General features: G+C 42.0%; 1 protein-coding gene and 1 long non-coding RNA gene across 5 annotated transcripts in view; one reads left to right on the top strand and one right to left on the bottom strand.

The window, feature by feature from the left end:
* The window catches only part of NRP1 (neuropilin 1), a 136,225-nt gene that overhangs the window by 64,390 nt on the left and 59,771 nt on the right, over nucleotides 1-12,064 (top strand). For all 4 annotated transcript variants that reach the window (XM_044226943.1, XM_044226944.1, XM_044226945.1 and 1 more), the window contains exons 5-6: nucleotides 2,866-3,021; nucleotides 4,797-4,963. In XM_044226943.1, coding sequence (XP_044082878.1) covers nucleotides 2,866-3,021; nucleotides 4,797-4,963 — 323 coding nt within the window. The remainder of the gene's footprint in view (nucleotides 1-2,865; nucleotides 3,022-4,796; nucleotides 4,964-12,064) is intronic.
* Nucleotides 9,509-12,064, bottom strand: part of LOC122891352 — a 43,765-nt gene continuing 41,209 nt past the window's right edge. The window contains exon 5 of the long non-coding RNA XR_006381278.1: nucleotides 9,509-9,586. This is a non-coding gene — a long non-coding RNA (uncharacterized LOC122891352). The remainder of the gene's footprint in view (nucleotides 9,587-12,064) is intronic.

A 12,064-nucleotide genomic window follows, 5' to 3' on the forward strand; every position in this document is an offset into this window, starting at 1 on the left:
AACACAAACCCCATATCGCCTTCACACTTGGAAAGATACGATCACTGCAGACCTACTGTCCCCACAAGAGATTGCTTGGCACATGTTGCAGGCTTAAATTCTTCAATAATGCAATTTTTGAGTTCTACTGCTGTCTTTGTGACAGTTTCCATTCATCTCCTTGGCCTTTGGGTCTACGAAAACGGAAGTAGGAAATCCAATAGCTGTGTCCATGTAAATACACAAATGAGCACACTCAGGAGATGGATAAGAATCCTGCGTGCACTCCTGCTCAGATCAATATTGCATTAGCTTGCTCGGCTAAGGTCTTGCTGTTGTTCAGGAAAATTCAATACTTCTTTGTCTTATGGTCGAAAAAGCCTTTTCACTCTCGTATCTCGAGGGCTCCGAAAGAGAGTTGCGCACTGCTGTCCGGGGGCAATGTTCTGAAGGACAGAAGGCAGATTTACCCAGCAAGTCTTCAACATTATAAACCAGTGAGTCATGGAGACTCTCTAAATTATGAGTCTGCATTAGACAAGTTCTCTTCTGTTTGCTCTTTCAAAGAGATTCCCCCTCCCCCCCACTTCCCTGGAGGAATGGGGTAGTAGTGGAGGGTGAGAATCTGCAGCTTAAGGGGGTAGGGGGGCAAGTGCAGCTTTCCTTGTGCACTTGTATTCTTGGAGGGGTCAGTGGCTGTGGGGATCAGAGAATGGCTCCAAGGACTCAGGCTGCAAAAGTTTGCCCACAAATTAAAGAAACAGAAAGTTATGAAGCCACGATAATGGAATTTAAACGAGGAAAAAGAGTGAGATCATATGAATGGACTCTAGTCTTCTCATTAAGATTGCACATCAGAAATGGGATTCTTTTTGTGGAAAGGGAAGACCCGAGTTCGTGGCTCTAGCATGATGTTCTCGTGTCATGGGCAACTTTTGCGTTCCAAAGGGAAGGAAAAAAAGTGTTGGATTCATTCAGGTTGAAGAAAATCTGGCAAACAACTAACACATGTAGAAGCTGAGGCTCAGATTGAAACTGAAGAGAAACAAAACAGTTTCCTCTCCTGAGATGCTTTCTTCTGCCAACTGGGAAGTCTGAAATGACAACATTTTCTTCCCATGATGCAGAGCCACTGTTCGTGACCACGTGGCACCTTGTAGAAAACCGGTATCGATGCCCCTAATGGGCTCTGTCCTTGTTTTCTTCATGACAAAGCAGTCTATACACACACACAGACACACACACACACACACACAGTGTTTGGTTGCTGGAGAGGGAGGGGTTACTGTAGGGAAAACTCTTTGAATTCAATCAAATCAATTACTGTGAAAGATATTCAACGTAACCAATTTGCACTAACTCCAACGTGGAAACACTTTGGTTGGGTTTTTGGTGTTTTGATTTTTGTTTTGTTTTGTTTTTAAGTGGGTTGGCCAAGAGCTGGAAACCTGTTAGCCAAGGATCTGAGTACCCTAAAAAGCAGGGTGTTCAGACAAGCCAGCTGCCTACCAGGAGCTCAGAGGGTCCATGTGGCTCCAGGGAGATCAGCTCTTCTAAGGCTCACTTTTTCAATCACATTTGAAGCTTCTCCTAGTCCCCCATCAACTGCCTTCTGCATCCAAGTTACACACACGGGCCTTGGTACACTGTGTCCCTGCCGGAGGCCCACCCCTCCAGAGAGGGGACCACTCACTGTGCTTCCTTGGACAAAGCAATAACTCTTAGATGAAATGCAGAGAACCATGGATTTCTTGGAGGGGAAAATGGTCCACACCAGATTGTCCTTCTAAGCCCAAACCATCTGGTATGTTTTTACCATATGTGCAATTAAAAAAAAAAAAAAAAAGCCTAGGAAAAGGATTTTTTTTTTCTTTTTTGCCTTACTGTTGATCTGGACAGGGAACTGGAAAGATTCTCTAAGCCCAGAGGGCTTGGGCACTGTCTATAAGGTTAACTTACAATTACTAATTACCAAGGTTTATCTAACAGCTCTTCAGTAAAGGGGTGGCCGATCTAAGCCAAACAGCAGTGTGACTTATCAAAATTAATCAGTGTTCCCATTCTTTCACTGCCTTGGGTCCTTCCTCTTTTTCCCCAGCATGCATAGTCAAATGGCTGCATTGGGTCATCTTTTGGCCACTGGACACAAATGCAATGCAGTCACCTCTCCTGTGTTTGGCAAAGAAAAAATTGGAAGAAAAGTCAGATGCATTTTCTTTTCATTTGGTTTACAACTTATTGTTATGTATAAATTATTAGAATCCGTAGCTTCTATTTTTTTTTAATTGTTACAATTATTAGTTGGCCCGTAGATAGAGCTCTGAGTAAGACGCTGTACATCGTCCTTTTTCCGAGTCTGGGATGCTCTTCGTATAAGGCTGCAGGACTAAAAGATGGATTGAGGAAGGACATTGGGACTAGTCAGTGTCGGATCAGATTCCTGGTACTGGTCTAGTTCCATGCAGGACCAGTTCCCAACATCTCCTCCTGCGGTGGGAGAAGTGAGTAAGGCAACTTCAGGAATCTTCATTGATCACAGCCTACCAGGCATCTCGGCCCTGGGCAGTGTGTGCAGTTTGCTCCTGGAGGTGAATGTCAAGGTGCCTCTTGACAGCCCAAACCTCATTCTTTGCTGTTGAGCAAGCATTTCGATTCTGTTTCTGAAAACAGTCCTGCTCAGTGGGGAATGTAGCTACATTTGTGACTGCCCTTCTGAGCACACTTTAAAATCCTCTCCACAAACCTGATCCAATATGTTCACCGCAAAACAATTAACCAGGGAAGACTTCTGGGTTCTGTGGGGACCCATGCTTACAAAATGGTTATTCTTGCGTCTGCTGTGGAACAAAAGCTATTTTAATGTTGTCTGCATTTCTCCCTTTCTAGTTGGCCCTCACATCGGGCGTTACTGTGGGCAGAAGACCCCAGGTCGGATCCGTTCCTCATCAGGCATTCTCTCCATGGTTTTTTATACCGACAGCGCGATCGCAAAAGAAGGCTTCTCAGCCAACTACAGTGTCTTGCAAAGCAGTGTCTCAGAAGGTCAGTATTTATTCATCTTGCAAAGCACTGTGGGAAACACTCCATATTCTTCCTCCTCACACCCCTTGTGGCCACAGGAAACACTAAAGAAATATTTGGTGAATTGGAGTGCCTAGTATTTGTTTTTCTCTTTTAAATGGTTTTTATGAACATCAATAGGAACAACTATTTGGTGTGCCTTCTTAAGAAAATCGTGGATGAGAAGGCTGCTTCTAAGCCTCTGAAATCATGGGAGAGAGTAGGAAACGGCAAAACAGTGACCTGAAACAATGAACTAGAGCCAGACCTCCTGTCTGGTACCCTTGAATGTATATCGGGCTGAGAATCATACAGAGACCGGCATCAATCAGAAGTGATAGAAACACATCTGTGGTGGTTTATTGACAGGAAGTCTTACAAGATAGATACTGACACAGCATAGTTTGGGTCATGAAGACCCAGAATGGAAGCCATTTTGTTTTTCTTTCTTATGTGAATAGAAGTGGATATTCGGGTGAAACAAGTATGTTTCGACTTCTGTTCTAACTTTCCTCAAAAGAAAGAGAAGGTAGTATGTTTCGCATCTTATTAAAATATGCAATTCAACCAACTCAAATCTTCCTCAAAGCTATGTGGGGTTCAGCTCTTTCAAGGGCCTAAGGAAAACATCAGAAAAAAACAATGAATGTGTGATTCAACATGTCTAGCTGTCAGGTTGGAAAGTAACCTAGTGAAGAGGACAGAGGATGTTTGGAAACCTGTCCTACAGGCTAGTCTCTTTTTTACCAGGAAAATAAAAATGCCAATTAAATTACAAAATCATATTTGTACTTAATTTGATCAATTAATTTACATATCTCTGTATCTATAAATATTTTTGTATTAACAAATAACAAACCTAACCTTAAAAGCATGAAACTGGTGAAAGAAAACCTTTTATGCCCTATAACTTGATCTGTTATGACAGAAAATTCAGAAAATGTGAAAGTTTGATTGAGATTTTTCTTGATGGTTGAGAATCTTTCATCTCTAAAACTTTTTTTTTCACTTTATTACTTTAGATTCACATTTCCTAAGGTTGATTATTCATCTCCTTTTATCATATTTCATATCAATGTCATATTTCATTGTTTCACTGAGTATATGAGGCCTAATGGAATATATGATTCATGAATCACAGTCCTCACTGTGAGCATTATTATTTTATGTTGTAAAGCGATGGTCCTCTTTGGGACCATATGATACTGCAGTTTACTTCTGACGGACACTCCCACGTTTTAACGATATAAACTAGGGGCAGGAGGCATGAGAAATAAGGGAGTCAAGGAGAGGTGACCCGGGTGTCAAATAAAAGGAATCTGAAAAACAGAGCGTTAAGATCTGCTGTCCACCTAATATGGATTATACCATAGACATAAAATCTTTTTCATTTTATTAGATATTGAAAGAATTAGTAAAATTTTATTTAAATATAGCTTCTGTATTAAACTTTGAAAGTAACTAAGAATTCCCATCATTTCCTAATAAGTTTCTGATGGTATTTCTGTCAAGCTGGATCCAGTGAGGAAAATAATCACGATGAGATCTTCATAGCCTTGCTTTTCAAAATTATTACCATGATTACGATTACCGTCACATACCAGTGCTGCATCCCAGTAAGTCCCTCACTGTCATCTTCTGTAAGATTCTCTGTGAACATCAAAATGAGTGTTTTCATCTGCCAAGTTATAAAAAGAAAGATGCATCTCGAGTCCCTTTTGTTTTGATGACTTTCGGCCCTTTTTCTTCCCCTTCAGATTTCAAATGTATGGAAGCTCTGGGCATGGAATCGGGGGAGATTCATTCTGACCAAATCACCGCTTCTTCCCAGTACAGCACCAACTGGTCTGCGGAACGCTCCCGCCTCCACTACCCCGAGAACGGGTGGACTCCCGGGGAAGATTCCTACAAAGAGTGGATTCAGGTACGTGGCGCGAGACTCAGCACACACAGGACTGAACATTTAGGTCATCTAGAAAGGTTGTTGACCTAAAGCAGCGCCATTCCAAACGCCTTCAAAAGGAACAGTGGGTACCCAGTGTAGGCACTCTGCAGAATCACCCCGCCACCACCATCGGGGAGAAGCAGTGGAGGTCCCCGAAGATGCATTTATTTTTGCAGGTACTTACATACAAGTCTTCAGAGAATTTGAGCACGGATGTCTCACTTTGGTAACAACTAAAAGATCTGATTTTTCCCCACGACTACACATTTTCTATTCATACGCTTCCTCCGTCAACAGATTTTTATTTCCTTGATGAAATACATTAGTTCTGGCCGACCTGCATGAAGTAATTGCATCTAAGTATAAGGCTTCTTATTTATTTGTTTGTTCTTAGTAGAAGAAGGAAGAAAGGGGTTGAGGCTTACTTTTCCTACAGGGACACATAATACATGCCCAAGGAAGCAGTCTTTGTGGATTCTGTATCTATAGATATGTATGAAATGAACACATTTGTATCCTTATTATGATGTTGCTTCTGCGGTGCTCCCTTTGCCCTAGCACTCCCTCCCCTGCCCTTGTCTTGCATTCCCCGGGACTTCCTCCCCTGCACCCCGTCTCCCCTGCCCCCCGCTCATCCCTGGCACCACTCCTAATGCCTCAGCTTGTCCAGCCTTGATGTCTGAATACTCCCACCCACGGCCTGACGCTCATGTTCTTGACTTTTTCACCCACTGTCAAATGAAACATCCCTATCAGGCTGTGGGGGTTAAACTGTGGGCAAATTATACAGAGTTATTTGCTGAAGGATCGAGGCTTCCTTTTCAGAGCTAGGCAAAGCTTGTCTTACCACTCATTGCTGGATATATAAAAATGACTAATTCCCAGAGAGAGTTTCTAAGCAAGAAAAAAAACCCACGATGATTAATCCCCTACTTTCTACATCTATGGCTGCTTCAGTCTTTTGAACACAAATACCAGATTTTGTTTTACTTTGAAAAGGTCAATATTAGTTTAACATACACTTAAAGTGAAATGGCCTATTACAGGAGACTGAACTCCTGCTAACCTCTAAATGATAACTCTGAGAAATGTGTCGAGGGTGAGAAAAGATGAGACTTTCACCTGAGGTTTGCTGAATCCAGCTCTAGATTAAGTCAGAAATTAAATGAATTTGCCTATGTCAAAACAGCTCTTGGTAAGTTATTTTTCCACATCCCCAAACCAACAAACAGTTCCATATGATTGACAGACGTGCCTCTAGAGGAGAGCTTGCATTTTGCAACGGTAAGCATCTTTGCATGGTAACGTGGTCCTATTCTTGGTAATGTGGAGAGTGCCAGATAATTTAGGGACAGGGGTCTCGTGAGCGTTCTGAAATTGCAGCTGTAGCAATTCTTCTGTGCAGGGCAATTCTGTGTCAGGAGAAACATGGAGACAAAATGGGCTCTCACAAAGCATTTGTCAACAGGACAGGATTCCCATCATGCTCAGGAATTAGGCAGAAGAAAAGAATCTGAACGGCCCAACTCTTTCTACCCAAGCATAGAAAGCAGTGGTTAGGAGAAGCTAGGTAACCCAAACCCCCACAACGAAGTTTAGTTCAAGCTCAAGCTTCTTGCCTTCTTCATCTCCCGTCGGCTGGGGGGTCTGCTCCACATCTCACCCCAGGACCCGGACAGAGAGAGTGGCGGTCACCTCAAAGGTTGCTTGTCACCAAGCAGAGGGAAAAACAGCACGGCCATCGCGCTAGCTCTTAAGTTCCCCTCAAAGAACACTTCCACCACTTTCATTGCCAAAGCACGTCCCACGGCCACACTTAGCTGCTGAAGGGCAGCACTTTAGGGCGTGCTGGAGGAAGCAGTGCTAGAAATTTGGTGAACAGTCTGAAAGACAATTGTGCTATTCATGGAATAGTTGCCGTTTATTAAGTGTTTACTATGGGACCCGACTTCAGCTGAGTACTTGACATATTTGCTTTTAATCCTCCCAGCAATCCCTGGAAGGAGGTGCAATTATCCTCATTTTAAAAATGAGGACACTGAGGTTCAGAGAGATTAGTAAATGCCCAAGGTCCCAGTGAATGACCAGACTTGGAAGCAGGGTCTGTCAGACTCCCAATGCCTGCTTTTTTAGGCTTCGGTCGCTCTGTCTTTATCATTCGTATAAAAGGTGTGTCTTGTGACAGGACTCCTTTTATGCTTTTCCTCGGGAGAAGACACACCAAGATGAGTTGGGTGCTTACTATTTCTAAACCTAGAATTCAGTGCCTTTATGCCGCTCCATCCCTATGGAAGATGAATGTCAGAGAAGCTTAGCATCAGTGCACCTTGAGGTAGAATTATCTTTTGTTCCTTCTGGAGCTCAGCAGGCTCATTTCCATGCTTGTTGTGTCTGCGTACATGGTAGGGGTTCTTATCATTCACCCATCACCTAATTATGAATAATTTCATATGTTTTCAGCTTTTCTGAAACTCCGTGGAAGGGGTTGGCTTGTTGTTTTCTCTGGGTAGATGTTTTAAATTAACCAGCAAGTAAAGCATAATGGAGGCAGAGGGCGGGAAGCTCTTACCTCTACTCACAGGAACGTTAACGCACATACATTCCCATTGATATGCACATCAGTATGCCCAGGGTATTTGTTTCCTTTTTCCACTTTTTCACATTTTTGCATGAAATATACCCCCAGAAAACATGTTGCTGTAGCAACAAGGACAAACACTTGCATGTGTTAAGTTAATAAGGCAGTACTGGAAGCTGACTTTCCTTCAAGACAGGAACAGTCTTTGGCTGCCATTGTTTTCTCTAGGAAATTACTGAGTGACATAAAAAAACAATGCGTCGTTAACCGTGGGTATGAACGTCCACCTTTGGGGCTTCCTGTGAGATCTGTTGTCTGCCAGAAAGCTAAAAACAAGTCAAGAGGCAATTTAGTGGGAAGGGGCGTAAGGGAAGTCCCGGTTCGGAGCTTTATGGTCATATCCTGCTCGAAAGGCCACTTCATATCCTGAGCAGCTAAAACCTCTTAATTGTCCACGGCAGAGTTAATCACACTGTGAAATTTGCCCATGGCTTTCAGGGTATCCCATTCGGTCCTGTGTCTCCGAGCTGCTTATCTTATTGTTAATTTCATCTTTTTTTCCCTTTGGTTTCTGGTTAAACAATCAAGGATTCATAGTAGAGACCCAGGATATCAGTGGGGCTCTAATAAGTCTTCATTTTCGAACACCTCCTTTAGAGCCCAAGCCATTAACCTCCCTGAAGCCGAGTTTCCTTCCCTGTAAAAATAAAGGCTTCTCCATTCAAGCTCTAGCAGTTCATGATACGGTGAATCTCGGAGAAATGTAGTCTCCGTTTTCTTCCCCTCCCTGCATACTAAGTGCATAGTGTACTGTCTGTTCAGGGAGCATGTTCTCATAGATCCTAAGTGTAGCCATTCACACACAAAACAGAATTTAATTCGTTAATTATTTCAATGTTTTATTAATGATAGTGTTCACCACACTGTAAACAGATTTATCCTTCTCGCTTTAATTAAAGCTCCTGGGAGCGCTTTCCTGAAAACAACTGTGACTTTTCCCTGATTAAAATGCCAGGAGACAAGGGGGGAAAAAAATGCAAGAGATATAATGCCTGGATAGGATATGAACTTTGTTGATCCAAAGACATAAAAATGGCGCTAGGGACTAATCGATTACCACACCCCCCTACACTGACTTTGGAAATAGAATTACTTGATAAACCAACTCAGGCTGGAACTGCACTCTTGTCCAAATTTGGGGGCATTGTCTTTTGTGAGAAAATTTTGGGTACTACATTATTTATGCTCTCACTTATTCCAGAGAAGCAGAAAGCGAAAGCCATTGGCTCCTAAACGCTATCCTGTTCGGTTTGGTAAGACTGCCCTCAGCAAGCCCCCGGAGCAAAAGTTGCCCTCTTTTTCCAATGCATATCCTAGCACAGATGTTCATTCTGAGGTATGAGGAGGAAGAATGTTCCAGAAGAGAGGAGGCAGTGCTCACTTCATAAGGAAGCTTGTTTCTGTGTTTTCCTTTTGCCTTATGTGTATATCTCTTGGATAATATTCCACAGTTTCTAACGGAAGGAACTCTTAAAGCAGTCATGAGCAGCAAAACGCCTTAGTGTGTGGAAAGGAGATAGAAGTGAGTCAGAACACGCCCATAACAACTCACGCACATTCCGTCATGGTCACTCACTGGCAACCATAGCATCAAAAACAGTAGGTGCCTTTGATCACGTTCAATATGAGAACCTGGTCAAATCCAGGAGGCCTTTAGGTGTCTTTGTGGATTTTAAAATTCATTGTACGACGTGTTCTAACAACAAAACATGCTTCTAAAGCCCATTTCCTTTCTTAAAGCACCTTTTTGGACACATCCCATTTTCGTCTTCAAATGTACATTAAGTAGACCAAAGAGTCACATCCCCATCTTCATGTGAGAGAAGCGAGGCTCAGAGAAGTTCAATAATTCATGAGTCCCAACGTGGGGACAAGATGCGGCTGGTGGGAAAGCTCAGGCTTACACAGTGGAAGTGGACTTCCTTCCTCAGACTTGAGAAGGGAGTCCGTGGGCACAGAGAGATCTGGAAGGCAGACAGCAGCTGAATCACCACTTGTGGTCAGGCCTGACACAGGGCCAGCGTGCAGCTGGCCTTTCTGTAGCTCTCTGGTCATTCGAATTCGGAGTCTTTTTACCTTGCACTGCCTCGAATAAGGTAAGAGGGGCAATTCTCCCACTCCCCCTCTGCAGAGAAAAACTAGAGCCTTTGATGTTGTGGGGCCTTCAGGTCCCAGAGGAGACTGTCATTCAAGTAACCGTGATCCTAGAACCCCCAGCCCCAGGAGCTTTCCTCTGTGCAAGGAGGCTCACTGTCCGAGACGCTCCCAGTATCTCTCCAGGACTGTGAGCTGTATCTCCCAGTAACTTCCAGAGTGGCTCCGTCATCACTCAAAAATGGAATTAACAGTTACAGCTTACTGAGACCAGAGACAAAAATTAATTTAATGGCATGGGCTTGATTTCAGGAGCTAAGGAGGGGCCAGTTGGATGCCCTGTAAGTAACAAATGGAATGAAATAACTCATGAATTCTTGAAAATATTCCCCCTGACACGTGGAATTATTACACATTTTTAGCAAATCTTAGGTTGGAGAAGTGAGTTCTGCTCATTCAATGAGAAGAATTCGTTATTTGGAACCCTAGTTTTTATCTTTAAAGTTAGTTGTCTTCCAAAATTAAAAGTAGAAACTGGAGTCGTTTATCTTAAAGCTTTAGAATGTCATTTATTTTAACAAGTTCCGTATATAATTTTCTTTCCTTTCAAACTTTCTGGAAACATCTTTTGTTCTCATAATAATGTGTTGGCTTTGGAAGAGGTATCTCCAATGAAAGTTTTTGATTTTTCATTCAATTGCGAGTTTTTAGCACGTTTATTATCTGTAACGTTGTATTCAAAATTGGTTCCATGTGCTAAATTGACTAATCCAGAACATATATTAAGCCAGGTTATCCTGATTGTAAACTTGCTGCTTATAAACCAGACACTTTAGAGGGTGTATTATCTCATTCAGATCATTAGTAAATTGCTGAAATTGCAATAAAATGATCCTTTATAAGTGTGTAACTCGAGAACCGGCAAAAATAGCTCACTGGGTTACCCAAATGTGGAACGATGCATGTAAAATGTAATGTTGGCAAATTTAGGGAAAATACAGCTGTTCAACTGAACGTTGATTCCCCAGGTGTGCTCTGTGTCTGTGTGTATGTATGTGTATTGCAACTAATATTAATATGCTATTTTAGCTAAAACATTAATCTGGAAGAGAGACAATTTGCTTTTTTAAAAATCTGCCAGGTAAGCCTTTGGTTGTCTTACCCGGATTCTGCAGTGACCTCTACTTCCTGCATAAAACGAATGCTTCACGTCCTATCCTTAGTGCATCGTAGGTCTGTTTTCGGTTACTAGGTTCCACCCAGGAAGTCCCTGTTCCAAAAATTCTCTCTCGAGGAACTTTTCCTATGCTTTCTCTGGTACCTTGTTTTCTCATGGTATAGGAAGTCATTTGAAGGAAATACATATAGGAAATGCATATAGGGACAGATGAAATTCAAAGTTTTTTTGCTGCTTAAAGGTGGGTATGATTTAGGGAACATAGATAAGCATATGACATAATTATGTAGATATTTTTAACCGAATGTTTTGTCATATAGAAAATACCAGGACGATTTTAACCATTTCGATTAAGTCAACTACTTACTTCAGTTTTAAAAATCAGTCAGATGATTTTACTAATTAGTATTTCTTATCCACACACCTAAAAGAAAATCTATGACATTTAAAGAAACCTCTTCGATTTTTATGATGAAACATCGCTGGAAAGACAATATTGAAAGAACCACACCTGTTCAGCTAGAATTATACTTAAAATAGATTAATTTGCATACCATGCACATTCCATTTTGCTTACCATTTTGGTTTCTTATTATTTTATGCTAGTGTCTATTTGGAACCAAAATTCATCGTTATATTCTTGAGAAGAACTGTTTTCTTCCCAGGATAGCTCAACTTTAAGCATAAGACTAAAAGCAGAGGCGAACATCATCTTGTCTGAATTCCTTAGACTGCATAGGTCCAGAAGTTAAGCGATTGGCAAGACCACAGAGCAAGTTAATGATAGAACCTGGGCTAGAATCCTAGTAGCCTTGCTGTCACTGCTTTGTTGCACCTCGGGTGTACTAATATGCAAAAATGGATTTGGTTCCCTCTTGAAGATGGTATCCTGATGACTATTTATATACCTGCTCAGTTACTGATTGGTAAATGATGTCTATCAACTTGAACAGTCACTGCAGAAGCTTTAACTTAAACCAATGACTGGATTGTGTCTAGAGCAGGGTTCCTTGGCCTGGACAATACTGACATTTTAGAGTAGATAATTCTTTGTTGTGGAGGTTGGGCCATCCTGGGGGTTACAGGATTTTTAGCAGGATGCCTGACTCAATAGAAGTCAGTAACACACACACACACACACACCCCTATCTCTCGATTTTTTTTTTTTTTT

Source organism: Neovison vison, chromosome 12, assembly GCF_020171115.1.
Source record: "Neovison vison isolate M4711 chromosome 12, ASM_NN_V1, whole genome shotgun sequence".
In the NCBI taxonomy this organism is placed as follows: domain Eukaryota; kingdom Metazoa; phylum Chordata; class Mammalia; order Carnivora; family Mustelidae; genus Neogale; species Neogale vison.